This window comes from Carex rostrata, chromosome 8, assembly GCF_964058835.1.
Source record: "Carex rostrata chromosome 8, lpCarRost1.2, whole genome shotgun sequence".
NCBI classification, from domain to species: Eukaryota; Viridiplantae; Streptophyta; class Magnoliopsida; order Poales; family Cyperaceae; genus Carex; species Carex rostrata.
Window position 1 is genome coordinate 4,224,883 of NC_135925.1, and position 27,886 is coordinate 4,252,768.

The 27,886-nt window shown below is 33.0% G+C and overlaps 2 protein-coding genes and 1 non-coding gene across 4 annotated transcripts; 2 read left to right on the plus strand and 1 right to left on the minus strand.

The window, feature by feature from the left end:
- The first annotated feature begins 724 nt into the window (after positions 1–724).
- Positions 725–2,592, plus strand: LOC144558290 (transcription factor MYB41-like). Of its 2 annotated transcripts, XM_078307102.1 has the most exons (5): positions 725–752; positions 1,002–1,308; positions 1,578–1,975; positions 2,087–2,240; positions 2,412–2,592. In XM_078307102.1, exons 2-5 carry the CDS (start codon positions 1,046–1,048, stop codon positions 2,437–2,439), a joined length of 843 nt encoding a protein of 280 aa, XP_078163228.1. In that variant the 5' UTR covers positions 725–752; positions 1,002–1,045; the 3' UTR covers positions 2,440–2,592. The 2 variants fall into 2 exon arrangements, with proteins under 2 accessions (XP_078163228.1, XP_078163229.1); XM_078307103.1 differs by lacking the exon at positions 725–752 and having other exon boundaries at positions 965–1,308.
- Positions 2,593–16,512: 13,920 nt separating this feature from the next.
- Positions 16,513–19,200, minus strand: LOC144558036 (uncharacterized). The gene is made up of 2 exons (XM_078306743.1): positions 18,210–19,200; positions 16,513–17,921 (listed from the first exon to the last, which is right to left on the minus strand). Exons 1-2 carry the CDS (start codon positions 19,198–19,200, stop codon positions 16,513–16,515), a joined length of 2,400 nt encoding a protein of 799 aa, XP_078162869.1.
- Positions 18,602–18,712, plus strand: LOC144558870 (small nucleolar RNA R71). The gene has a single exon (XR_013513027.1). It is a non-coding gene; the product is annotated as a small nucleolar RNA R71 (small nucleolar RNA).
- Positions 19,201–27,886: the final 8,686 nt, after the last annotated feature.

Genomic DNA, 27,886 nt, shown 5'->3' on the forward strand with positions numbered 1-27,886 from the left:
TGCAAAAGAAGAGCTTATACCTCTCTTTTTAATTTCCTCAAAAAGTTGGCAGATAGTCCCGAACTTGCCTCTCTCTCTCTGTATATATTGTTTCTATTAATTAGTTAACAACTAAAATTGTACATTTGGGAAAACATTTTCTTCTTTGAGTTTGAAACATAAAATTAATAAAATGTCTTTGCGAACTGAAAATGTACTTAATTGCAAAATTGTTGTTCTGATTGTCACGATATTTGGTTATAATTTGATAAATTATGGGAATTTACTATAACCTTGGTCATATTTGATTGAAATAAACCAAAATGTATACAAATAAAGCAATCAAATGTAGTTAAACTTAACTAGCTAAGTAGTACATAAACTAGAGCGCTTTATTTGTAAGCCCATAAATATATATAGTTAAAATTTTGTAAATTTTAGAGGACTGAAGATCATTAGCCTTAAACTAATAAATTAAGTTATTAATTTTAAAAATCTTCAGTGCATGCCATCATATATATGGGGGAAGTTACATAAAATCCAGCCATTACTAAACTTCCAATATGAATAGAGAAACACATATCCTAAGATATTTTCTCGTTCCACTAAAACCCTAACTGGATATAATCAACACACTATATAAAAGAAATAAATAAACAAATAAAAAATGGGACCATGGTCAACCTACTACACTATTAAACATCTTTGTCTCCACTATCATCCCTCAAATCATTTCACAACTCCACCTCAATTTAGATGTCTTTTCTCCTCAGGTACAACCCCTCTCCCATCTCTCTTCCTCTGATCTTGCATCTACTAAATATTCTTCCTGAAACATTGTTAAGATGCATCAGCTTTTAGAATATTCCCTTCTCCTTACACCATGCTATAGTGTTTTATATATACATAGAATCTACTACTGGATTTTGCTTTCTTAGTTTCTTCAGTATTTAAATATCTATACCTATGTACAGAGTTTTTTTTTTTTTCTTCACACAAAATACTTCTACTACTGCTTATAGGTTACATTAGCTCTTCCAAGAGAACAAATACTTCAACTAAATAGATGGTTAGAGCACCGTGCTGTGACGAGGCAGAGGTGAAGAGGGGTCCATGGACAGCAGAGGAGGATGAGAAGCTGAAGGAATTCATAGAGAAACATGGCCCAGGGAACTGGCGCTACCTCCCGAAAAAGGCTGGGTTGAAGCGGTGTGGGAAGAGCTGCCGCCTCAGATGGACCAACTATTTGCGACCCGATCTCAAGCGAGGAAAATTCTCTGATGATGAAGAGCGCCTCATCATACACCTCCACTCCGTCCTTGGTAACAAGTATGACCTCTTTCTCTCTCACATGCTCGCACGCACACGCAGAAATTATTAAGTGCTTATGCAATCATGGTCTGATTCTGTTTACTTTGATATCAACATGGCCATATGAAAATTTGAAGTTCTCATTCTAAAGAACACAAATTTATATAGTTTACATACTTTATTCAAGTATGGATCGGTAGCATGATTTCAATTGGAACTTAACCTGACAGCATGTTCTTGTGTTTAGAAGAACAAATCGAATTAATGTTCTAATTAATCTTTTGAAGGTGGTCTATGATAGCAACAAAATTGCCGGGACGCACCGACAATGAGATCAAGAACTACTGGAATACCCATATCAGAAAGAAGCTCCTCATGATGGGAATCGATCCGGTCACTCATCAACAACGCACAGATATCGATATACTGTCCAATTTACCTAGCCTTCTAACCGCCGTGAATGGATTGAATCTTGACAACATCACAAACCACTTAGAAAATGCGTTGAGGCTACAAGCAGATGTCGCACACCTAGCGAGGATGCACCTTATAAAAAACCTGCTTCAGGCAATCAGTCCAGATCCTCTGTCAACAAATGTTGATGCACTGAATTCTGTTTTGGGTTGCAATGCCCTTCAGACCGGCTTCATTAGCAACCTCTGTCAGCCAAATCTCTCAAATTCAGGTATCTATAATCTTAACACCTTCAACCAAGAATCTGACATTTCATTTTCATACGAAATATGTCGTCTGGCAAGTGACAGTACTGATAATTCCTTGTTTGATATCTCTCAAGTCCCTTCATTGGTTGCGGCTTCACCTGAGGAAATGGCTCAGCCGGCTGTGAGTCCGAATACATTTTCAAATTTATCAAGCTTATCCGAGCCGTCAGAGACGCTCAATCTAACTGATTTAGTGGATGAGGGTTTTAGTTGGAAAGATATTCTAGAGTAAGTAGCAAAACTTGTTGATATTAATTATATATTTTTATTTAAGTTTTCTCAATGTATTTTTTTTTTTTTTTAAAGCTTGGTAGTGACTACCAAGATTAAGCTTTCTCAATGTCACTATGTTAATTACCTTATTTTAATTATCTAAATTTTTTTTCTCATTATTTGCAGCCAACTATCATGGCCCAGCAGTACGTAGATCTTTGGTCATGTGGGAGTAAAGACGGAAACTATTTTTAATGTTTTTGTGTGATTAGATACCCAATAAAAAGAAGATGATTTAGAAAATAGTTTATGTAAAAAAGGGTTCTATGATTTGTTTAGTTGGTTCTGCTCTTTTAATTAAGATATTGTTTTTTGCATAGTAGGAAAAATCGGCCGATTCCGATCCGATACTCCGATCCCGTATCGGTATCGGCCGGCTCCGATCCGATCCTGAGCCGATTCTCACATAGCAAATCATAAAGAAAAGAAAAATCCAATTCTGAGCCGATCCCGATCCGATACTCCGATCCCGTATCGATATTGGCCGGGACCGATCCCGATACCAATACCGATTTTTCCTACTATGGTTTTTTGTACTTAGATCATGTGTACTTCATCTCCAGCTTCTTTGAATTTGTTTTCTTAATTAATTTTGAGCGTCTCCTTTACTCAGCATATGAATTAACAAACTCTTTGTTTTTGTGTAAAGGTTGGAGGTCAAGCCATCCAACTATTTAATACCCTTGTTATTATAACAAAGAATTTCTCCTATTCGGGTTTCGAACCCATGTTCTCTCACATAGAGATCATGTGCCTTTACCACTAGACCAAATACTAGTTCTTTTAACAAACTCTTTGCTAGATACTAAAAACATGTAATCCAGCGATGACTTAATTTATATATATGCACTACTAAAATTTGATTAGTTAGGTTAGTTATATAGGTTATTGCTTGCGGAATGAGATAACGAGCTGAGTGTGAACTTTCTTCTTGGTTTGGAATGTTCAAATAACAATTAAAAAATTTTAGTTATATAGTAAGTTGAACAATAAAAAATCTTTATCCACTATTTACAAGGTTTATTATATGTAAATTAGAAAAATTAATAAAAGAATTGAAAGATAATATATACCATTTCTATTTTTGATATATGTTATTTGTGGTATTTTTGGCTATATTTTTAGCAATTAAATAAATTTTTTTAGATGTATGTACTGACGCACACTAAGAATGCATGGTATAATGTATTAGCTATATATAGACTCTGGTCAACTGCCAATATGCAAATTAAATGGGAAAATGATTTTCTATCAATGAACTATATTTTGTGAAGTTATTTAACATTATTTTATTCTATAAACTTGAGGGAGGTTCTCAAATAGCGGCGCTACAGTTTCTGAACAAATCATGCATGTTAAATTAATAGCGTTACAGCATATTTTTTAATTGAATTTCAACAATATATATAGCATATTTAATTAGCACGGAAATATCTTTGATTAAGGAAAATTTGTTTCATTAGAAAGTTGTGCAGTTATCTGAATAATTTGCCAGTTAAAATTGTCTTTTTGTTAACTGATATACACCAGTGAAAATTGTGGGCCGTGTGCTCATATCCTACTTGTATTTTTTGATTGATTGAAACTTGAAAGACTAAATTTTAGCTACTATTTCTTTTGGTTACAAGGTGCAATTATACATTAAGTGTATTTAACTTTCTATTTGATTATTTCTATGTAAGAGAATAATTAGAAGTTAATTGCTGGTTCAAAATATAGTGTTCTCATCAGAGAAGATTAATTTGAAAACTTAATTTGCACCTAATTTTATTGCATAAAGAAGACAAGAAAATAGACACTAATCTGATGCAAACAAGAAAAAGAGAAGAGGATTGACACTTTTTTTTTTTTTGCTCTCATTCACTTTTATCTCATTTTTTTATAATCTTGCTCCTTCATTCTCGTATATATATATTTTTAAAAAGTTGTTATACCATCAGTTTCATTCGAAACAAAAGAGTTCAATTAATGGTACCACACTACATGCTAAATTCTAAAAGCCTAAAACAACACAGCCATATAATAATAATGCATATGGTACAATTTCCTGTTACCAATGAGATTAAAAAAGAAATGTAATTAAGCAAGCTCCGCTAATTAAAGTTCTTAGAGATAACCACCTCTGCCTCTTGCACCTGTATTTTGGTAAAAGACTAACTAATTAACATCAAAAGGCAAAATCAATTGCAATTTACCAGACCAAGTCCCTACCTTTTCATTAGCATCAAAATTTAGTCAACGAGATGATTTCATATATAACCCAAACCTCTCAACTTTTACAATTACCACCTTGAATATTAATCTATTCCTCTCTATTTAGAGAAAAGTTCATCTTAACAAGTTGACCAAACTCCTATCAATATAGAACTTAAATATTTTAGTTTTTAATTATATTCAGTTTCTCTCTGTTTTTTTTTTTTTTAATCTTTGCAGTGACTGCCAAGTAAATTAATATCCAGTTTCTCTCTCTCTCTCTTTCTTTTTGGCTGCCCTGCGTCTTCTGTTTCTAAGAACTGTTTAAAGTCGCAATATTAGGTAGCATTAGGTAATGGCTTTTCCTTTGGGTTCAAGTCATTGACAGTAAGAATAGTCAGCGTACAAGTGTATGTGTGTGTGTGCATATATATATATATATAGAGTTAGGCTGGGGTGCTAAGAGGCCTCTATGCTACGGCTCAATATTCGAGTTTTCAAAATCCAAATGGTCGATCCGAACCGTTCATCTTATTCTCCATATTAATATCTGCTTGGAGACCAAATTTTACATTTTTCTGAATTGTTTTACTATTTATTAAGTATTTTACAAAATTGTTGATCCAACGGTGGCTGCACAAAACAGTAAAACCGTTGGATTAGCGATTTTTAAAGTGGCTTAATAAATAGTAAAAAAATTCAGAAAATTATAAAATTTGGTCTCCAAGCATATATTAATATGGAGAATAAGATGAACGATTCGGATCGACCGTTTGGATTTTCAAAACTCGAATATTGAGCCGTAGCATAGAGGCCACTATGCTATCCATAGCACCCCAGCCTAACTCTATATATATATATATATATATATATATATATATATAGGAATATGCTAGCATGCTATGCATAGCATAGAGCCCCTCCATGCAACGCCTTGGATTTTGACTTTTCAAAATTCTAACGGTCGATCCGAACCGTTCATCTTGTTCTCCATATTAATATGTATTTGGAGACCAAATTTTACATTTTTTGGAATTCTTTTACTATTTCTTTAGATTTATTGAAAATCTCTGTTTTTTTATGGTCCAGATTTGCTGAAAACAGCGATTTTCAATAAATCTAAAGAAATAGTAAAAAAATTCACAAAAATATAAAATTTGGTCCCCAAACACATATTAATATGGAGAACAAGATGAACGGTTCGGATCGACCGTTAGGATTTTGAAAAGTCGAAATCCAAGGCGTTGCATGGAGGGGCTCTATACTATGCATAGCATGCTAGCATATTCCTATATATATATATATATATATATGCATGCATAATGATCCATTACCTTTTCATTTAAGTAAATATACATACCTCGTATGACATCCTGATATATATATATTTGCACAAAATAACTTTTGCCGTGTATCCATTATGCTTTATTTGTTTAATTAATTACATCTCACCTGAATCCCACTTTAATTTGCTTTCCCACGCTAGTCATTTATGATCCATGATTGGGAACATTAATTTATTGATGAATAATATAAAATCAATATCATTTTTAATATTAATGACAGATCAGCTATGCTTGACATTTTTTTTCAAATGGATAACATCTGCCTCAATGTATTCTGAGCTTAATAGATTTCAAATCTATAATTGTAAAAAGAGCGTCCAATAATGTGAATGACAATAAAATCTTTGGATAATTTTAGTGTGAATATAAGTTTTTTTTTTTTTTTATATATAGACAGAGAGATGGGCTATGGTGCATTGCAATGCATGGAGGGGTTTGTGCATTGGACCATAAATCTAAAATTCAAAATTCAAATGGCCGATCCAAACCGTTCATCTTGTTCTCCAAATTAATATGTGCTTGGAGACCAAATTTTACATTTTTCTGATTTTTTTTACTATTTATTAAGTATTTTACAAAATTTTTGATCCAACGGTGGCTGCTGATTTTACTGTTTTGTTAAGCCACCGTTGGATCAACAATTTTGTAAAATACTTAATAAATAGTAAAAAAAATCAGAAAAATGTAAAATTTGGTCTCCAAGCACATATTAATATGGAGAATAAGATGAACGGTTTGGATCGGTCATTTGGATTTTGAATTTTAGATTTATGATCCAATGCACAAATCCCTCCATACATTGCAATGCACCATAGCCCATCTCTCTCTCTCTCTCTCTCTCTCTCTCTCTCTCTATATATATATATATATATATATATATATATATATATTTTATTTTAGCGTACATCTAAATAATAGTTGTTAAGGTGTTAAACTGTTTTGTTATTGTAGTACTATGCAGGCTTTTGTGTTAGCTATGTGTGTTTTGCTTTATCTGGTGTAGTTAATATGTAGGTTGCAGTGTTATTTTGGTACTGATCATGTAATAGTATACCTAGGGTCTTGTATGACAGAAGTATGATACCAGTGGTTTGGCACATGTCTCCAGAACAAGTGGCTCTCAATTAATGGAAATCGATGAGGTGTACTCACTTTTATAAAAATAAAATAAATAAAGTTGTTAATTTTTAAGAGCAGAAAAGTAATTTCTAATAATAAAATTGAGTGTGTGTACAGAATTGAGCTATCGTGCTTCATGAAAATAAAAATAAAATAAATAAAGTTGTTAATATTTAAGAGTAGAAAAGTAATTTCTAATAATAAAATTGAGTGTGTACAGAGTTGAGCTATTGTGCTTCATGAAGTAAAGTGTATGTTTTACTTCACAAAACTCAATCTCTAATATTTCAGATCTTAATCAATGCAAACTTTTACTTCCCATTTACTAATTAAGTGAACTAAACAAAATATTCTTTTATTACTATAATAAAGTGAACTTTCTTTTAAAGGTGTTAATTTGTTAAAGATAATAAAATGAGAGAACTGATGCTGATCCTAATATTTATCATTAATTTGGAGGGAGAGATGTAACCGAATTTTGAGATAAATATTTTTAAACAGTAATGAGTTGGTGGAGGGACATATATATATAGAAGGGGGTATAAATGCAGATTCATTAATTACATTAATTTGATTATTTAGTTTTTTTTCCTTATGATAATCCAGTTCAAATCTTATGAATGGGTACTACTTTTGTATTATTTGTTTAGCCTTTCGTTTTGTTACATTATAAAAACTAAAAAACTTTATTGTATATATGTACTGCATTTTCAGTTATATAAAAAGTGGGGGTTGACCCCTATATATATTCCCTAATATTTTTTTTCAAGCATTTATTTACTGACATGGCCAAGTGTGCAAACGACTCTTCTCTGTACCCGTTAATAAACTCATAAATTTAATTTCGTCCTCTTTTTATTTCTCAACTTCACTTGTTTCTCTAAAGTTTTATGTAACAAATTAATATCTTTGCTCTGTGTCATTCTGTTCTTTGGGTATTTAAGATCCGTGTGCGTTTGCTTCAAAATTCGTGTTGATTTTAACTCGTGCAAATCTTAAAGCGGATTGGACAGTAGAGGAGCCCATCAGACTCAAATTGGCGTTGGCCGCATTGAGAAAAAAAAATCCTGGTAAAAGAATGCAATTTATATTAAAAATATATATTTAATGCACTTAGTCAAAGTGGAATTTGGAATATACTTCAATTTCTCATTATTCCGGTTGTGTTTGATTAATAGTAGAAAGTGGAATAGTGGAAGAGCATTGGTAAACAAGTTTAATCTATCTCTTGAAAAAAATAATTCATCTATTCCACATTTCTCATGAAATAGAAATTGACTCATAGAGGAATAGATAAGGGATCAAAATGCAAAAAATAGAGATTTGACTACAAAAGTTCAAAATCAATTCCACTATTTTCAATTCCCCAATTTCACTCTCTTCTTCTCTCGTTTGGCAGAAATAGAATTTATTTTTCACTCTATTACTCTATTCCACTCTTGCCGAACAGACCTTTTTAGGCCCTGTTCGCATGGGAAGAAAAAAAATTCAGTTCATTGAACTTTCTTTCTACGAAAACATTAATAGATAATTCATTTTAATCCATATCCCAAACTCGTTTTTAATTCCATATATCTGCCGAACAGGACCTTAAAAGAAAAAGAAACAAATAAAGCTTCCCAATTTTAGAAGCTTCCTGTCATGAGAAAATGGATACATATATACAAGACAAAAACACAAGTTCTGTCTCATCAGTACAGTGCCTAGATCCAAAGAAGCAAGCATTTCCTTGGAGGTGAAAGCCTTTCAGGTAGGTAAAACCTAGGCATCCATAGAAAAGTACAAGAATACCTACCCTATAAAAAGACAGTATGATGATATGTCATGCAATCATGTATCATGTATCATATCATATATAGACATATAAAACATGGTCCCTATGTTCTATACGTAGTTGCATGATTTGCATCATTTGAGTGTCCATGAGGAGAAATCTCCATTATTGGTCTAGTGACCTCTCTAAATCCAGCACACCCCTTTTACTAATAATGATTTTATTTTTGTTAGAAGAAGGTTTCATCAAGCCATCACTATCTGATATTCACAAAAAATCTTCTAGCCGAGTTTCGAACCTGTGATAATCATAATCTTCCATTGTCCATGAGTAGTGTAAATTTAGGTTTCCCTGTTAGGAAAAATTATTTATGTTATAGATATGTAATTAGAGTAGAACTAGGGTGTTTTTAAGCTCACCAAAGTGTTTGGTGAGCTTAACTCTAAAATCTATCAAATCAGTTTCAAATGATGATGGATCCAAATTATTGGAACCCGCTTATCTTATGTGTGATGTGTCTACATGTGAATTTTTTAACATTCGAATTAGTTTAGTATAAAGTCAATCGGTCAAAATTAGAAGGTTAATAAATTAATTTTTCATTCATTTTTTGAACGTTTTTTGACCGCTTGACTTTATACTAAATTAATTCAATTTTTTAAAATTTTCACATGTAGACTCATCACTCGTAAGGTATGCGGATTTTAACGGTTCGGATTCGTCATTTGAAACAGATTTGATGGGTTTTGGAGTTAAGCTCACCAAACACTTTGGTGAGCTTAAGAACACCCTAGTTCTACTCTATATATGTATTATATTCATTGAGAAGGATTTAAAAATTTCATTGATATGTGTACAGCCTTAATGATTTTGAAAGGTATACCCCCACATTATATGTGTACAGCCTTAAAAATTGGTGATATATAAGCTATTGTCCAAATAGAGTCAAATTAAAGATTAATTAACTTTAAAATTTGAAACTTCATATATTTGATTTTTAAACTTTATGAGACTGTTATGATAAGCCATATATTTAACAATTGATTTCGTTTGTCAATAGATCACATATGAATAAAGAAAATTAATTATTTCGCTCATTCAGAATTTACTTTTTAGAAAGATATATTATATTTAATTCCAGTCTAGCCGTGCTTATTATTAAATTGTGGTATTTCTTGTTAACATGAGTAATTATGTATCTACAATAAAATTTACAAAATGGGAAATTACAATTTAGCAAAAAAAAAAAAAAAAAAATGAAGAAGAAGAAGAAGAAGAAAGAAAGAAAGAAATAACAGTAAGAAGACAACTAGGTACGTAGTTCACGTTAATGACGATGCAACATATATATATAATTACTAGTATTATGCCCGTGCGTTGCAACGGGATATATTATAAGAGAAAAAAAATTCCATACAAAATGACATATTTTCATGAAAAATAGACTAATAAAAAATAATTATTCAACAATAAAAGAAGAGGAGGGTTAAAATGCACCGTCCCTTTTGTGCTCATAATGTGCACTCTCCTCTCATATCTTCATTTTTAAAGTTCAAATAGTCGATTCGAACCTTCCAACGTGTTCTTTATATTAAAATGTGCTTGGAGACCAAATTTTACATTTTTTGGAAATTTTTTACTATTTTTTCAGAATTTTTTATTAAATTAAACAATGATAAAAAAATTCAGCAAAGTGGTGATTTTCAAAAATTCTGAAAAAAATAGTAAAAAAATTTCAAAAAATGTAAAATTTGGTCTCCAAGCACATTTTAATATGAAGAACACGTTGGAAGATTCAAATCGACTATTTGAACTTTGAAAATGAAGATACGAGGGGAGGGTGCACGTTATGAGCACAAAAAGAGAGTGCATTTTAACCCTCCTCATAAAAGAATAGGCCAACGTATTCTCATACAAATAAAAGATGCAAGAGATGCATATAGATATCTGAAGAGGAGAAACAAGGAAACAAAGAAAAAAATCACTAAAAGCCAAATAACTTGTTATCAAATATCCTGATATGTATAGAAACAAAATTGATAATATTTCAGGATTTTTCACGGAAATAGCTTAGAAACATATATAGAAAAGAAATAAGGAAACATAATTATATCGCTAAATTGGAGAGGAAGAAATAAGGAATGAATGAAATAAGAAAACATATTATATATATTGCTAAATATCAGAGTTTATTTAATTTTAATTGTAATGTATCGTGTGGCGAGTATATTTTTAGTTAAATTTAGACTTCTACACATTAATTATTCAGATGCATTTAATCAAAAAAGTACATATTATGTAATTGAATGGTTGAGATTAAATTTGAAATTTCAACTTTCAATCGTAGCCGTTGGTGGATCGGTGCGCGGACACCCAACGTGCTTAATAATGGAATGGAGATGTAGAAAGCGTCAACAGAGCTTGAACAAATTAATTTGGTAAAGATGAAAAGGAAAAAAAAAATAATGACCAACAGACCAAGCAAGAAGTTGTGGTCTACACAAGACTCAGATATATAGCTATAGATATATATAGCTAGCTGAAGTAAAACAATTAATACATATACACATATTTTATTTGGTTGCTATCAAATTACAACTAACATTTAACCAACTGATGTTGACTACCAGCCTATGTAAATTATTGGAATATGTTAAGAGGAACATATATAATTCATAATTCATAATTCAGCCTATGGTGCATTGCAATGCATGGAGGAGTTTGTGCATTGGATCATAAATCTAAAATTCAAAATTCAAATGGCCGATCCAAACCGTTCATCTTGTTCTCCATATTAATATGTGCTTGGAGACCAAATTTTACATTTTTCTGAATTTTTTTACTATTTATTAAGTATTTTACCAAATTGTTGATCCAACGGTGGCTGCTGATTTTACTGTTTTGTTAAGCCAACGTTGGATCAACAATTTTGCAAAATACTTAATAAATAGTAAAAAATTCAGAAAAATGTAAAATTTGGTCTCCAAGCACATATTAATATGGAGAACAAGATGAACAGTTTGGATCAGTCATTTGGATTTTGAATTTTAGATTTATGATCCAATGCACACAAACCCCTCCATGCATTGCAATGCACCATAGCCCATCTCTCTCTCTCTCTCTCTCTCTCTCTCTATATATATATATATATATATAGGCTGTGGCTAATTTGCTGCCGGCGGTGCTGCCAACCTTTTTTTTATTTTCTGATGTCCAAACAATAAATCCAAACCGTTAGATGTTTAATCTATACTATAATCTACTTGGAGACCAAATTTTACATTTTTTGGAATTTTTTTTACTATTTATTAAGCTAGTTTGAAAACTGCTGATTTCAATGCTGCAGAAATTTACAGTTTTCAAACTAGCTTAATAAATAGTAAAAAAAATTCCAAAAAATGTAAAATTTGGTCTCCAAGTAGATTATAGTATAGATTAAACATCTAACGGTTTGGATTTATTGTTTGGACATCAGAAAATAAAAAAAAGGTTGGCAGCACCGCCGGTGTTTTCAAATGCTGCAGAAATTTACTGAAAACAGCAGTTTTCAAACTAGCTTAATAAATAGTAAAAAAATTCCAAAAAATATAAAATTTGGTCTCCAAGTAGATTATAATATAGATTAAACATCTAACGGTTTGGATTTGTTGTTTGGACATCAGAAAATAAAAAAATGGTGGCAGGACCTCCGGCTAAAATGCTGCCGGCAGGAAATTAGCCGGACCCATATATATATATATATATATTTGTGTGTGTGTGTGTGTGTGTATTACCACAACTATTTTCTACATTTTCTAAGTTTAAATCATCGATCCAAACCGTTCAACATGATCTCCACAATAATATGTGCTTCCAGATCAAATTTTACATTTTTTCTAAATTTTTTTACTATTTATTAAGATGGGTACAAAAATCAATGGTCTGAATTTGACTAGTTTTTGTAAAATACTTAATAAATAGTAAAAAAATTCAAAAAAATGTAAAATTGGATCTGCAAGTACATTTTATTGTGGAGATCATGTTGAACGGTTTAGATCAACGATTTGGACTTTAAAAATGTAGAAAATAGTTGTGGTAACTTTGCGGTAATCAGATCCCTCCTCATATATATATATATATATAATCAATCACATTTTAATTACATAATTTGATACATAACCTATCTATATTATAGAAAAATATTTTATTTTTTATTTTGTGACCAAATTTGTCTATTGTCACAATTATTATATTTGTTAATAAATTTGTTGTGAAAACAACTAATTATCCTATTATCATCAATTGTCTTTTGCTCCCTTTCACCCACATCACTTTATTAAATTTATGATCCAACATACATCATTGCTTTTGATTTTGCTATTAGAACTCCTATAACAGGTCCTACCTTTGATAAAAAGAAATTAGGTAAATCAATGAAAGCTTTAACAAACTTTGATTACTTGTGTCTTCTTACTGAAGTCAAATAGAGACAGTTGCCTGTCAAATTAACTTATTCTATCATGGTAATCTAGCTCTACTTTTGACATTGGCCAAGTAAATTTGTTAATTAATTATTAGTTTACAAATAATGAAAGCATCGTTATATAAAACAAGTGCTTTACGTTGAGTGATGATTTAAGGCTTGTTGAAATTTGGTAATTTTTTGCTGATTTTTCGTTGAGAAGTTGAATTTAGTTAGAGGTGGTTAATTAATTAATCTATAGTTGAATGCCTTTTTAAGACATACACACAAACAGTTCAAACATGTATATATAAAGATGGTTTGGTGTCAATTAATATTAGAGAAGGGTTGAAATGCTTCCATTTTTATGTCTTCGATCATCATGCCTCTATTTTTAATAACTTTAATAAAAATTTAAAACTTAAAAGTCAAAATAAAAACCGTTGGATATGATCATCTACATCATTTTATCTATGCATGTTGATGTGAATTTTACTACACAAGTAATAAATCCTAAATTGCACTCAATTTGGTTGCAAGTGTACAACCTTATCGAGGAGTACTTAGGGATCGTCTCCACAGGGACAAGTCGGAATATTAACTCTAACCTAACAATTTAATGTAGTAAAAGAAAATAAAAGAAAGTAAAGAGGTTTTCGTGTTTGTTCAGTTGGTTGGTTTGATTGCGATTAAATTAAACTAAAGTCTTAAGGAGAAATTCTGATTTTTAACAAGTATGAGAAATTAAGGTTTCTTAGGGTTCCTATCCACTAGTGTTACGACTAATTGGTTTATTAAATTTGTTCTTTTATTTATGAAGGCACAGTTGGGTGTTGTAGGTACAAAGGGATATCTCTATATTAATACCATCTTTCGATTAGAATAAACGTCACCTCTCGGTACTTAGCTACTCTAATCTAAAGTCATTAAGTTCTTACTGTCCCAATAAATCTAGAAAACTATCTTTCACCTCTCGGTACTTGGCACAATTCTCTAAACTATTAGGTAAAGCCCGTATAAGACACGCGTCACCTCTCGGTACTTAGCCTATCAAATACCCTATTCCTTATGGTCTGGACCTAATATTCAATTTCTCAATTGCAAATACCAAATCCTAGGGTTTCATGTGATTTCGATTAAGTCCTCACAATCAATTAAAATAAAGAATAGATCATAACAAAGAACAATAATATATAGAATAAACACAATTAAATCATAACAAAAGTTTCAAGTACAACCCTAATCAACCCTAGAAAAGTCTTTAGCCAGTCATGGCTAAAGCACAAATCAAATCAAAATAATAAAAGAGTTCCAAAGGAAGAAAAGAAAATAATAAAACCGGTTGATCAATGATCTCTCCTCCCTTCTTCTCTCCTCTTGCTATTCCTTTCTTTTCCTTGTTAAAACCCTAGAAATTCTGCCTAAAAAACGTCCTTAAACAGTTCTGTAACATTCCTTTTATAACCCCCTCCAAAATCCCAAAATAACTAACTAAAAATATCAAAAAACGGGGTCTGAACCGACTTTATTGCGGGCCGCAATGTACTGTAGCAATTAACAGACTGCGCAGAAAAATTCTGAAGAGGTCCTTGCGGGCCGCAATAAAAGTCTTTGCGGGCCGCAATAAATTTCTTTTATATTCTCAGGTTGTAGATCTTCTCGTTAGCTTTCCAAAAAGTGGTCACAAGCCTTAATCGGAGTTACGAGTCAAAAGTTATAGCTGTTTTAAGTTCAGACTCTATTTTTGGCTGACTGCTACAGTGCATTGCGGGCCGCAATAACTGTGCTGTAAATGAAGAGGCTCTGACTTGTTTGGTTGCGGGCCGCAATAACTCCATTTCGGGCCGCAATAAATGTTGGCAGAAGCTCATTTCTTCGTGCTAACTCACCCGTTTTGCTTCGTTAAGGTCCAAACACTTGATTACCTGTAAAACAAAAATAACTAGGGCAGTAACTTGAACTTTTGGACATTTCTAACCTAATTAAACCTAATTTAAACTAATTTAACCAAAACTTGGCTTAATTTACATACCTAACCCTAGGTTTAAATAAATACAATTTTGGCTTATCAAATTCCCCCAAGCTTGAACATTGCTTGCCCTCAAGCAACATCTAAACTTGGAACTCTAATTTAACCCTATATCAAGTATGTTTTTCAATCGAAAAATTTGTATGATCTTGCCAAAATTTAAAAATCTCAACGTAAATTTTGTACAAATTTAAAGTGCAACCCTTGGCTAATCATGCTTCACCCCACAATTCAATTACTCTAACTTTTATTTCCCTAAAGTTTTAGAATTTGTAAACTTCGGATATCTAAATTTGTTACAAAAAATGCATTCTTATTTGCGAAAATTATTTTTAAAAATCCCCCAAGCTTGAATCAAACTTAGGTTAGAAAGTCGCGGACTTCGTGTGTTGATATATGCAAAATTTTATTTTTCTTTTGTTGACACTATAAATCTTTATCCTTAGAACAAAACCGGCTAGTTATAGGTAGCTAATCCATACCCAACCATTTTAATTCAAAAGTGCATTCGCATGCTCTTGGTTCAACCCTTCCATGACACGAACCTACATGGTTAGTGCAAACCCGGTCACTTTATCGGGCAAACTAGCGGAGCAAAGTGTCGATGACTCATTGCTATAAGTACGTCATGTCGCCGTAACATAAGCAAATGAAGTCTTTCTTTTCTAAAAATTTTCAACTTGACTATTTTTCAACATTTTTACAAAATATCATGAATACACACATCCTTAGGCATTAAATCATACCTATGGATATCCCGATCTTTCTAAATTCGTTTTTCACAAACAAGTTGCATTTTCAAAAAAAAAAAATTTAAATCCCTAAATTTCCAATTTCTTAAACCTTTATTTCCACAAAGTTTTTCGCCAAAGTATGTGGTTATTTCAAATTATTCCAAGGGTATTACTAAAAACTCGTTAAAATTCGCAGCAAAATTTCTAATTTTTTTTTGACAATCACTCAAATTTATCAAAAATTTTATTTTTGCCAAGTTTTAACACAAAAAATTAAACATGATTTTATACTTTATGCATTTTCAAACAATTAAGTCCAATTATGCAAGACTCTATTTTTCATAACCTCATAAAACATCTTGACAAATTCGCAATTTCAAGCAATTAAGTTTAAAATCACAAATCCTATTCATGGTCAAGTAAAAACAGTGTTATAAATCCTAAATTTTTGAAAAACATGCATGCAAAAATACAATTTCTTCTCATCCCCCAAGCTTAAATTAAACATTGTCCCCAATGCGTAAAAATAAACAAAAGTAAATAGGGAGAAACATGGACTACTCTATTGGCGGAAGGTGGTGGTGGTGCGCCTTAATGCGCGGATGGAGGATCGGGAGGACGGCCTCCCCATTGCTCCATTTTGTGTCGATTTCCTCGAGATTTGTCGGTATCAGATGTTTCCACCGACTTCTTGGGTGCATCCTCCGAAGTTTCGGCAAAGTTAGGAAGGATCTCAGCGGTTGAAACCTGAAAAATTGGACTCAGAATATGCTTTTTGTCAATCTGGGAAGGGTTATTGCGGGCCGCAATAAATTCTGGTTTCTGCCGCTCCTCTGACTGGTTATGCTGCGGACCGCAATAAATGTTATTGCGGGCCGCAATAGGTTCTGCAGAACTCGTTTTGTTGGCCTTTTCACACTCCTGGTCCATCCAATACTCAAAGGAACCCTTCCTCAAGTTGTACTCGAGTTTTTCATCTAAAAATCTGTCAAGAATATCAACGCTAAAAACATTTTGATCATTAGATGGATATCTCATGGATCTTTTAATATCGAATTGCAATTTTTCTTCACCAATGTTCATAGTTATAATCCCATCATGGACATAAATCACAGCTTTTGCCGTATTGAGAAATGGTCTACCTAACAAAAGCGGTGTATGAAGGTCCTCATCCATATCAACCACAACAAAGTCAATTGGTACAAAGAACTTGCCAATTTGGATCGGTAAATCTTCTACCACTCCTAGGGGTAACTTAACTGATTGGTCTGCCAATTGAAGAGAAATTCTAGTTGGCTTAAGTTCCCCTACACCTAACCTATCATAGACCGACTTGGGCATAAGACTTACACTAGCTCCTAGATCACATAGTGCACGTTTGAATTGGACATTTCCGATAGAACATGGTATGGAAAATTTACCCGGATCATCCAACTTTTTGGGCAATTCATTCATCACCATGGCACTACAATTTGTGTCTAAGGATACCATTTGTACTTCCTCAAGCTTACGCCTATTTGAAAGAATGTCCTTGAAAAATTTGGTGTAAACCGGCATTTGGGTCATTACCTCAGTCAATGGTAGGTTCACATGCAATTGTTTCATCAATTCAAGGAATTTGGCAAATTGTTTGTCGGTCTTCTCATTCTTAAGCCTACCAGGAAAATGTGCATATTTGTGAGGAGGTATGTAAAGAGGTACCTGTGCACTTACCTTTGACGGCTCATCTTGAGATGGTTTTGCTTGCTTGGCAGGTTCGCTTGGTGCAATTGGTGTAGCTTCCTTTGAGGCGGAATCCTCATGTGTGGAGATGTGCTCATCACTGCTTCGTGTCTCTTCACCCTGCGGCTGTGCATAGTCATCCTTTGGCATAGGTGGATCCTCGTACTGCGTACCGCTGCGAAGCATGTGCCTGACTGCCTTGACTTCCCTGGGATTGTTCTCAGGTTTTGGTGGAAGGGTCCCCAGTTGGCGGGAGAATTGTGTAGCTTGTTGTGCAACTTGGTTTTCAAGCATTTTATTTTGGGTTGCCAACATGTCTACCTTTTTGGTCAATTCATCAAACTTTTGGTTTTGACTTGTCATGAATGCTTCCATCATCAATTCAAGATTGGATTTTGGTTGTGCATTAGAACTATACCCTTGGTTACCATAACCTTGATTTGGTCTATTAAAGTTTGAGTTACCTTGGGTATTTTGGTCATTTTGTCTCCACGAAAAGTTTGGATGATTTCTCCAACCGGGGTTGTAAGTATTGGAATAAGGATTGTTATTTGGTGTAAAATTACCTTGGTTAATTGCATTAACCTCATCAAAACTACCCCCATCACTTATACCACAGTTAATTGCTAGATGATTGGTACTACCACAAATTGAACAAGGAAGAGGAGAAGAATTGTTTACCGAATTTATGCTCATTTGATCAATTTTGCGATTCAAAGCAGCAATTTCTGCAGCCAAGTTTGGATTCGAATTCGCCTCCTTCATTCCCCGCTGCAAGATCATCGGTGTCTCCCTAGGGTTGTGCCATTGGCCTTGGTTGAGAGCCATGTCATCCACCAACTTGTATCCGTCCACAGCCCCTTTATTCATGAGACTACCTCCAGCGGCTGCATCCAACATACCTTTGTCGTGTGGCATGAGGCTGTTGTAGAAGATTTGCAGTAAATTCCACCCTTCTATACCATGATGGGGACAGCATCTCTGCAGTTCTTGAAACCTCTCCCATGCCTCGCTCATGGTTTCATCTCCTTTCTGTCGGAAATTGTGGATTTGATGGCGCAAGGAGTTCGTTTTGGATGGTGGAAAGAACTTGTTGAGGAAAGCATTCGCCACCTTAGGCCAAGTGTTCATGTTCTCGGGCCGTTGTCCCCTTATCCAACCTTTAGCCTTGTCTGCAAGAGAAAAAGTGAAAGCCATCACTTTAAGATCATCAGGAGAAACAGTTTGTACCTTGATTGTGCTGCATATTTCTTCAAAGTTGGCTAAGTGTTGTGTGGCATCTTCATGAGGCAGACCATGGAAAAGATTACGCTGCACCATGCTAACCCATGCAGGAGGAATTTGGTATTCCTCAGCATTGATAGTGGGTGCTGTGTACCCAAGGTGGATTTCCTCAGCCCTAGGTGCTGTAAAGTCTCTCAAGGGCCGGTTGGCATCAGCGGCTTCATTGTTTTCTCTTTCTACATTAGCTGCCCTCAAACGTTGAAGCTCATTGGCCATCCGATCCCTTTCTCTTTGAAGGTTTTGAAACCTAGCATCCTCATTTCCGGTCGACATGTCTAACCGGCGTGGATTCAAGGGTAAGAAAGGTCCCCTTGTTGGGTGTTTGTTCCGTCTCTGGTAGAAGAGATGGGTTGATCCTCGCCTAGAAAACCACTCAACCAAATCTGTGACGTTCGGGGTTGAAGGTTCCTCTGCCAGATTTCAACCTAAAATGAGAGGGAAAGAAGGCAAAAGAAAATTAAAAACAATTACTAACTAAATTACTTAGGTTTGATCTAAAATTCACCGTTGTCCCCGGCAACGGCGCCAAAAACTTGATGTGAATTTTACTACACAAGTAATAAATCCTAAATTGCACTCAATTTGGTTGCAAGTGTACAACCTTATCGAGGAGTACTTAGGGATCGTCTCCACAGGGACAAGTCAGAATATTAACTCTAACCTAACAATTTAATGTAGTAAAAGAAAATAAAAGAAAGTAAAGAGGTTTTTGTGTTTGTTCAGTTGGTTGGTTTGATTGCGATTAAATTAAACTAAAGTCTTAAGGAGAAATTCTGATTTTTAACAAGTATGAGAAATTAGGGTTTCTTAGGGTTCCTATCCACTAGTGTTACGACTAATTGGTTTATTAAATTTGTTCTTTTATTTATGAAGGCACAGTTGGGTGTTGTAGGTACAAAGGGATATCTCTATATTAATACCATCTTTCGATTAGAATAAACGTCACCTCTCGGTACTTAGCTACTCTAATCTAAAGTCATTAAGTTCTTACTGTCCCAATAAATCTAGAAAACTATCTTTCACCTCTCGGTACTTGGCACAATTCTCTAAACTATTAGGTAAAGCCCGTATAAGACACGCGTCACCTCTCGGTACTTAGCCTATCAAATACCCTATTCCTTATGGTCTGGACCTAATATTCAATTTCTCAATTGCAAATACCAAATCCTAGGGTTTCATGTGATTTCGATTAAGTCCTCACAATCAATTAAAATAAAGAATAGATCATAACAAAGAACAATAATATATAGAATAAACACAATTAAATCATAACAAAAGTTTCAAGTACAACCCTAATCAACCCTAGAAAAGCCTTTAGCCAGTCATGGCTAAAGCACAAATCAAATCAAAAGAATAAAAGAGTTCCAAAGGAAGAAAAGAAAATAATAAAACCGGTTGATCAATGATCTCTCCTCCCTTCTTCTCTCCTCTTGCTATTCCTTTCTTTTCCTTGTTAAAACCCTAGAAATTCTGCCTAAAAAACGTCCTTAAACAGTTCTGTAACATTCCTTTTACAACCCCCTCCAAAATCCCAAAATAACTAACTAAAAATATCAAAAAACGGGGTCTGAACTGACTTTATTGCGGACCGCAATGTACTGTAGCAATTAACAGACTGCGCAGAAAAATTCTGAAGAGGTCCTTGCGGGCCGCAATAAATTTCTTTTATATTCTCAGGTTGTAGATCTTCTCGTTAGCTTTCCAAAAAGTGGTCACAAGCCTTAATCGGAGTTACGAGTCAAAAGTTATAGCCGTTTTAAGTTCAGACTCTATTTTTGGCTGACTGCTACAGTGCATTGCGGGCCGCAATAACTGTGCTGTAAATGAAGAGGCTCTGATTTGTTTGGTTGCGGGCCGCAATAACTCCATTTCGGGCCGCAATAAATGTTGGCAGAAGCTCATTTCTTCGTGCTAACTCACCCATTTTGCTTCGTTAAGGTCCAAACACTTGATTACCTGTAAAACAAAAATAACTAGGGCAGTAACTTGAACTTTTGGACATTTCTAACCTAATTAAACCTAATTTAAACTAATTTAACCAAAACTTGGCTTAATTTACATACCTAACCCTAGGTTTAAATAAATACAATTTTGGCTTATCACATGTGTAAAAAATTATGACAATTCAACTTTGTTTTGGTTGTCATCAAAAGCTTGTAAAAACGTACTAATGCGGATAATTTCTGGATGTTGATTTTTCAAATGATTGATTCGCATAAAAACAAAATCGAAATGTGATATTTTTTATGAGCACATAGAGAAAATAACATAGATCACATTTAACGGTTTTATTTTGACGTTTATGATTTAAATATAAATTTGTTAACGTTTTTAAAAATAAAGGCATGATGAAAACACAAAAAATAGAGACATTTGAACAGTCTTCTTAATATTTCTTTTGGGCTTGTGAGCTTCGTGAAATTGCTAAATTGATTTGTGGTCACTGGATTGTAAGTTTGTTAGTTGTGGTCATCAGATTTTTGTATTATTTTTTTTGGTCTTTTTTGACATACCAATAATGCATCAATATGTGCACAAATTTTTATTTTTTGACCATTTGATTTGATACTAAATGAATTAAAAAATTCAAAAACTTTATAAGTAGATGAACCTCTTCAGAAAGAGATAAGTTTGAACAGTTTGAATTTTTTGTTTAAAGCTAATTAGATGAATTTTGAATTGAAAACATATTAGCTGAAATACTACTGAAAACATATTAGCCGGACTCATAAATATATAAACAATACGATGTTGCTTGCCTATATATGTAATCATAAAGGATCAATCACTTCCTAAATTTGTTTAGGTAGGTCCATCGACTACTAAAATCAAATTACTTGTCCACATGTTACTTAAAAAGAGAGAACATTTATATTTTTCCACCTGGGTTTTGACTTGTCAATTAAGCTCCTTAACAAAACGGAGATGAAATACAATTATTTTGTAATTAGAAAAGATGTTCACTGTAGTGGGAAAAATGGCATGGCGGAGCCAGTTTCGTTACGGAACGGCACAACACGTGTGTCAGTTACGTGTCGTGATTCGTGTGTCTCGTGCCGTGATTATCTTTTGAAATTTTGGCACAACACATCACGTGAAAAATCTAGTCATGGCACGGCACGGCACGTATATATAGTCACGCAAGACGCGAGTGACGTATAAATAGGACTATTAGATATTGATTAAATGATGAATCTTGAATAAACTAACTTAAATTATGATTAAATGGTCATGCGAATCATGTGAGGCACGTTTGGTCACGGTATGTTTGGGCACGGCGTGACTCATGTGGTGTAGTCATTCGTGTGCCGTGACCATCTCTTGATATTTTAGTCATGGTACAACACGTGAAAAATTAACTTGGTCACGGCACGACACAGCACGGCACGGCACGATATAAAAGTCATAGTGTGTTAGTCACGGCACGGTATGACACGTACTCTAATATTACACGTAGACGATTTAGCTTGATTAAATTTGTAATATAACTTATGCATTGGAAATATTTTATGGTTTTGTTGAATTATTTTTTTCTGATAAAAGTGGAGTAAATATCCTACCTATTGCATTGAAATCATCATATCTGATGAGAGGTATTAAAAAAATTGATACCTAACACCAATAAAGTCTATATTACAAATTTACATTACACTACATGATCGATAAAAAAAAAAAAAAAAAAAAAGCAAACTACATTGATTGATTAGACACCTACAAACGAAGCCAAAATATAAAGTGTTTTACAAAGCCATTGGTAAAGCAAAGTTTATTTCCAAGTTTGATGGAGTCCGTTAGGTGAACAAATGAGGTAACAAATCTCCTTTTTGAATGTATGAATTTGCTGAAAAGAAGAGATCTCTCTTATTATTCTCTTGCAACAAAACAGGCATATAAGACGAGGTAATGGTTGTGGACTTCTCAAATTTTAAAATTGTTAGCAATTTCTCAGCGGCCACACATTTTGAATGCTTGAAAATAACTAAAAAGTTGGTCAACACTAGATTTGGTGGTGTTTCTGTTTTATTAAGAAAGATAGATTTGCTCTGATTTTTGTTATTTATTAATTTGTTGTACCACTTTTCAAGAACACTCCGAAAGCTTTGTTACTTTTTTGTTGTTATATATTTATTTTTATGGGGAGAGAGAACAACTGTTTTCCTTTTATGTCCAAGGCTACTATATATAATTAGAACACAAATGGGTGATTGTGCAAATAAGGAATTTTATCAGAAAAAATAGAACACAAATGGAACCTCTCTTCGGCCTTTCTTGTCTTGGCTACCCTCATGCATCACGTTTAAATTTACACTTCTGTTCCTTAATGGTACTATATTTATATCTTCTTCTCGTCTTAACAAAAAAATAAAAAATAAATAAATACAATCAATTAAAAGATTTCCATAAGAATTTGCCTAATAAAAAATCCTGATGGGCCTTTACGTAAACGAAGCCTTTTAGAAGCTAAGTAACCAGCAGCCCGTTTTTCAAAGAAAATGTCATTTAGATTTACACCATCTGGGAGCTTGGGATATTGACAAACTGGGATCAGCTGTAAACAATTTGACCAACTGGGCCTACTGGGCCTACTGGGCTTTTAGTAATGGACTCAGAGCACCTATGAACAATGCGACGTTCTCGTATGTATATTTTACAATTGGGTTTTTGACAACAATTGTAAGAAGAACAAAGAACAAAAAACCTTACTCACAGGTCGCTTGGGCATCAGATGAGACCAATTTCATTATATTTGTCTGGATATCTGATGAGACCAATTTCATACATCCGTAGCTGGTTATTAATTTTTAATTGAGTTAGTTTATTTAATTAAAAAAACAATTTTTAGCGCCCCTAAAAATATAAACCAGAAATAAGACCTTTACTTGTATGGAACAACTTAGATACACACACACACATATCAGTATGCTTGTTACTGGTAAGCCACATTTTCTTCTGGTATGGCCGTTTTTTATATTTCACATCATCAAATCATCTGGTACATAATTCATGTCAACACAATCTCAAACTATTGGCAGACTTCTTTTAACATTACATGTTAGTCAATTGAACAGTCCTCTCTTTTTTTGTATTCTTTATTCTATTTTTTTTTCTTCAATTCTATTCCTTTCATATTTTGTATTTTTTTAAGAAATGAGGAATGCTAACTTGTGTAAGCATCTCTTTCGAAATGAGGAATGCGTGATCAAGTAAGTTGTTAATTACTTGCATTCATGCAATAGAAGTGACATTTACAATTTATAAAAGTAAAATAAAATTCCGTTTTCTTCATACTCATTAAGAGCTCTCTCCTCTAGTAATTAAGGCATTCATTTAACCTTTTTGTTTGAAAAAACGTCCATTATTCTCAAATTGAAATATTATGTACATTTGTCTAAAGTATTTGCTTAAAATAAATTAAGTTACAAATTAATTGTATATGAAATATTGAAGAAAACCAATTAAAATTGATATTCAATATTTTTGTCATTAAAAAAACCTCTCATTAATTCAAAGAGTATAGCTAGGCATGATCAATTGGAGTATTTTTCTATCTAAATATAGTAATATTATACTAAAAAAGGCAGTTACTTTGAAATATCAATTGGGTCATATGTGATAATTATTTTTGAAGTTATTCAAAATATAGTAACATAATAAATAGCTGAATAAATAGTGGAATACTAATAATTGAAATATCAATATCAAATAAGTCATATGTATTTGATAACTTCAGTACAACAATTATCATTAAAAAATTCATTACAACATAGAGGTATTGCATGGAGAGAATGACTCAGTTGACCAATAAAAAGGTTTACCTTTCAATTAAATGTCACTTCCATTAAAAAAAAAGACAATTTAAATATAAGTAATTTAATTATGATTAAGTATATGTAGAGATGAAAAACTTTACACCTTTACAAATTGCAAGTTCTTGCAATTTTTTTCAATATAATTCTGTTAACCTCTAGAATTGGTCACACATGTAAAATTAATAATATTAATGTTTAAAAGAAATTATTTAATATATAATTCTCTTGAAATTAATCTTGTGATTGGATGTATCCTTTTAATGATCAATTAAACAAAAAGGAAAAAAGAAAAGAAAAAGAAAAGACAAAAATAAATAAAAATAAGGAAACAAATAAAATGACTGAAAACAATTTTAAAAAATTGAAAAATAACAAGAAAAAAACAATGTAAATGGCTGTAAATGAATGCTAAAAAGGAGAGGAGAGAGAAAATAGAGAAATGCATTAATTAATCTTACGTATGGATTTGCATTATTTTTCTCATTACAATAAAGAGATATTGCAGGAGAAGAATGAACTTGTTTACTAATAAAAAATTTTATCTAAATGTCACTACGAAGGACAATTTATATATGCAATCGAATTATGATTAAGTATATATAGAGATGGGAACTTTACACATTTACGAATTACAAGTTTATGCAAAAAAATTCAATATACTTATGTTGATCTCCAGAATTAAATTTTATTAATTTTTAAATATACTTATGTTGATCGCCATAATATACTTAATTATGTTGGTCTCCAGAATTGAATTTTATTAATTTTTAAAGGAAATTATTTAGTATATAATTCTCATAAAATTGATCTTGTGATTGGATGTATCTTTTTAATGATCAATTAAACAAAAAGAAAAGAAAAGAAAAAGAAACGATGAAAATAAATAAAAATAAGAAAATAAAATAAAATGAGTGAAAACAATGTAAAAAGAAAATTGAAAAATGACAAAAAAAAAACAATGTAAACGGATGTAAATGAATACCGAAAAGGAGAGGAGAGGGAAAATGGAGAAATGCGTTAATTAATCTTACGGACGGGCTTTCACTATTTATTTAATTATTTTTATTTAAGCTTTGAATTCACAAATGCTTTTTACAAACTTGTTGTTTGGTTTACATGAACCGAGTCCAAATGACTGAATGAATCTTCTTTCCGAGACCAGAGTAGGTCCAATACCTATTGGATCTAATTTAGGTTTGATGTACATTATTTCCGTCTGATCTATTTCAAGATACGTGCACATGTGCCAAATAGTGATGCTCTGATCTGTTAACCGCTGTGATTAACATATGAAATTTTGGATTGAATATCAACTTTTCAATTAAATAGTCCATCTTCTGATTCTATGCATATTTTTGATAGAATATACCTCAAAGACATCTTCTCCAATATTCCAACTTTTTTTTGGGTCACGTGTCAGACGTTGGTTGGCCAAGACAGCTTGGAGAATTTGATGTGTTTGAGTGAGACAAAGAATAATACTAATTCTGAATATATTAGTAACTATTTCAAACTATTATTCTATGTTTGAGTGTGTTGAACGATTCAACTTGAGCCCATATCCTTTGAGGCAACAAAATATTTTTTTTAGATTCGGACTATTCGATCAAAATTTGGGCCAATCTGACCCATTCGACCAGAATTTGAGCCAATCCGACCAGAGGTTAAATGCACGAGTGTCTTCGATATCTATGCAGATTCTGATAGGATGGACTTGATCTAAACATAAATATTATGTTACCTTAACTGATATGAATCATGGGATTAGCTTAAAAAATAATACTGCGAAATAATTTGACCAACTGGGCCTACGGGGCTTTTAGTAATGAGAAAAGGTAACGTCCTCCGACCACAGTCCCCTGAAAATTCTCGCGTATAAAATTTTTCTCTTTTTAGCTTAGTTCTGACGTGTTTTTTCCGCCACGCGCTTTCAACTGCCATAACCGGCAACAACGCGGTCCCCACTACTACAGCCGCCATTTTTCCTATTTAAGCCCTTCATTTTTTTACCACTTTCTTTTTTTAAAAAATTAAATCGTTTTTTGAACCTTCTTTCCTTTTCTGATTTGATTTTTTTCCTTTTCTTTTTCTTCTTTGTTTCAATCGAGTATTGAATCACAGAATCGAAGATCAGCGTCTCCTCTTGTTGTAATTTTAGTGCCGTTTGTCTATTTAATATCATCGTTGAGGAGCATCAGTATTGTCTATTTTCTCATTCAATATGTATGTTCACAGGATAATATGTATACGTACAAACTGTTGAATAGAGACCTTCTAGAAGGTGCCAAAAAAAATTATCGAATAATTAAAATAAAAATATAATTTAAAAAAAAAAGAATTTATGGGTATATTTGTAGAATTTAAATTTGGTCCCTGTTCGATATATACATTTTAGAAGGTGGTCGTTCAATATCTTCTAGAAGGTGATCCTCAGTTTAACTGTCGATTGTACTTCAATTGTACTTTGTTTGTTGACCACGCGTTTTCAACAGCTTTCACGCATTTTCATCTGGGACCACGCAGTTTCATCTGCAGAACATCCATTGAACTTGTTTATAGGATTATTTTCATAATATTACAGGATCTAATGAACTTGTTTATAGGATTAGTGTAAAAAGTCTAGAGATTTTCAGGGGACTGAGGGCCGAGTCGCTTCCTTTAGTAATAGACTAAGAACATCAAATGAACAATGCGACGTCTCTTGGTGATACGAGGTTAGGCTGTATGTTTGTAAGTGGATAAAAGTTGGTAAGGTATTGGAACTCTTTTCTACAGACATCTTGCATAAATAGAATTACAAATCCAAAACTCGGCTGAGTTTGAGGTCTTATATATATAGGTCGGTCTGACAGATCGGCGTATGGAAGCGGTGACAGCCTCATAGTAGAGAACTAGAGATCACCATAGTGTGTGATTGTCTCGAGCTTGGGCTGGATCCGCCTGTGAGGTTTGCCGAGCAGGCTTTCATTGGACCGTTGCGGGATGTTTCGGGTCCAACAACGTAATCGGACTCGGGAGAGATACCCGACCCACGGGTAGTCCATGGGCCTTCGGTATATGGTCCTATCACTTGGGCTGGAATCAGCTTTTAAAGGTGAGATTTATATCAAGAACAAAAGCGCCTTACGTGTGCACTATCAGACAAAATA

What these genes read in the sequence shown, in the direction of transcription:
- LOC144558290 (XM_078307102.1), top strand. Translation starts at nt 1,046, where the DNA reads ATGGTTAGAGCACCGTGCTGTGACGAGGCAGAGGTGAAGAGGGGTCCA. An exon ending in GCCAAATCTCTCAAATTCAG is followed by an intron (nt 1,976 to 2,086) that starts GTATCTATAATC and finishes ATATCTCTCAAG; the next exon opens with TCCCTTCATTGGTTGCGGCT. An exon ending in AGTTGGAAAGATATTCTAGA is followed by an intron (nt 2,241 to 2,411) that starts GTAAGTAGCAAA and finishes CATTATTTGCAG; the next exon opens with CCAACTATCATGGCCCAGCA.
- LOC144558036 (XM_078306743.1), bottom strand. Translation starts at nt 19,200, where the DNA reads ATGTCGACCGGAAATGAGGATGCTAGGTTTCAAAACCTTCAAAGAGAA. An exon ending in GGTTAATGCAATTAACCAAG is followed by an intron (nt 17,922 to 18,209) that starts GTAATTTTACAC and finishes TTGAAAACCAAG; the next exon opens with TTGCACAACAAGCTACACAA.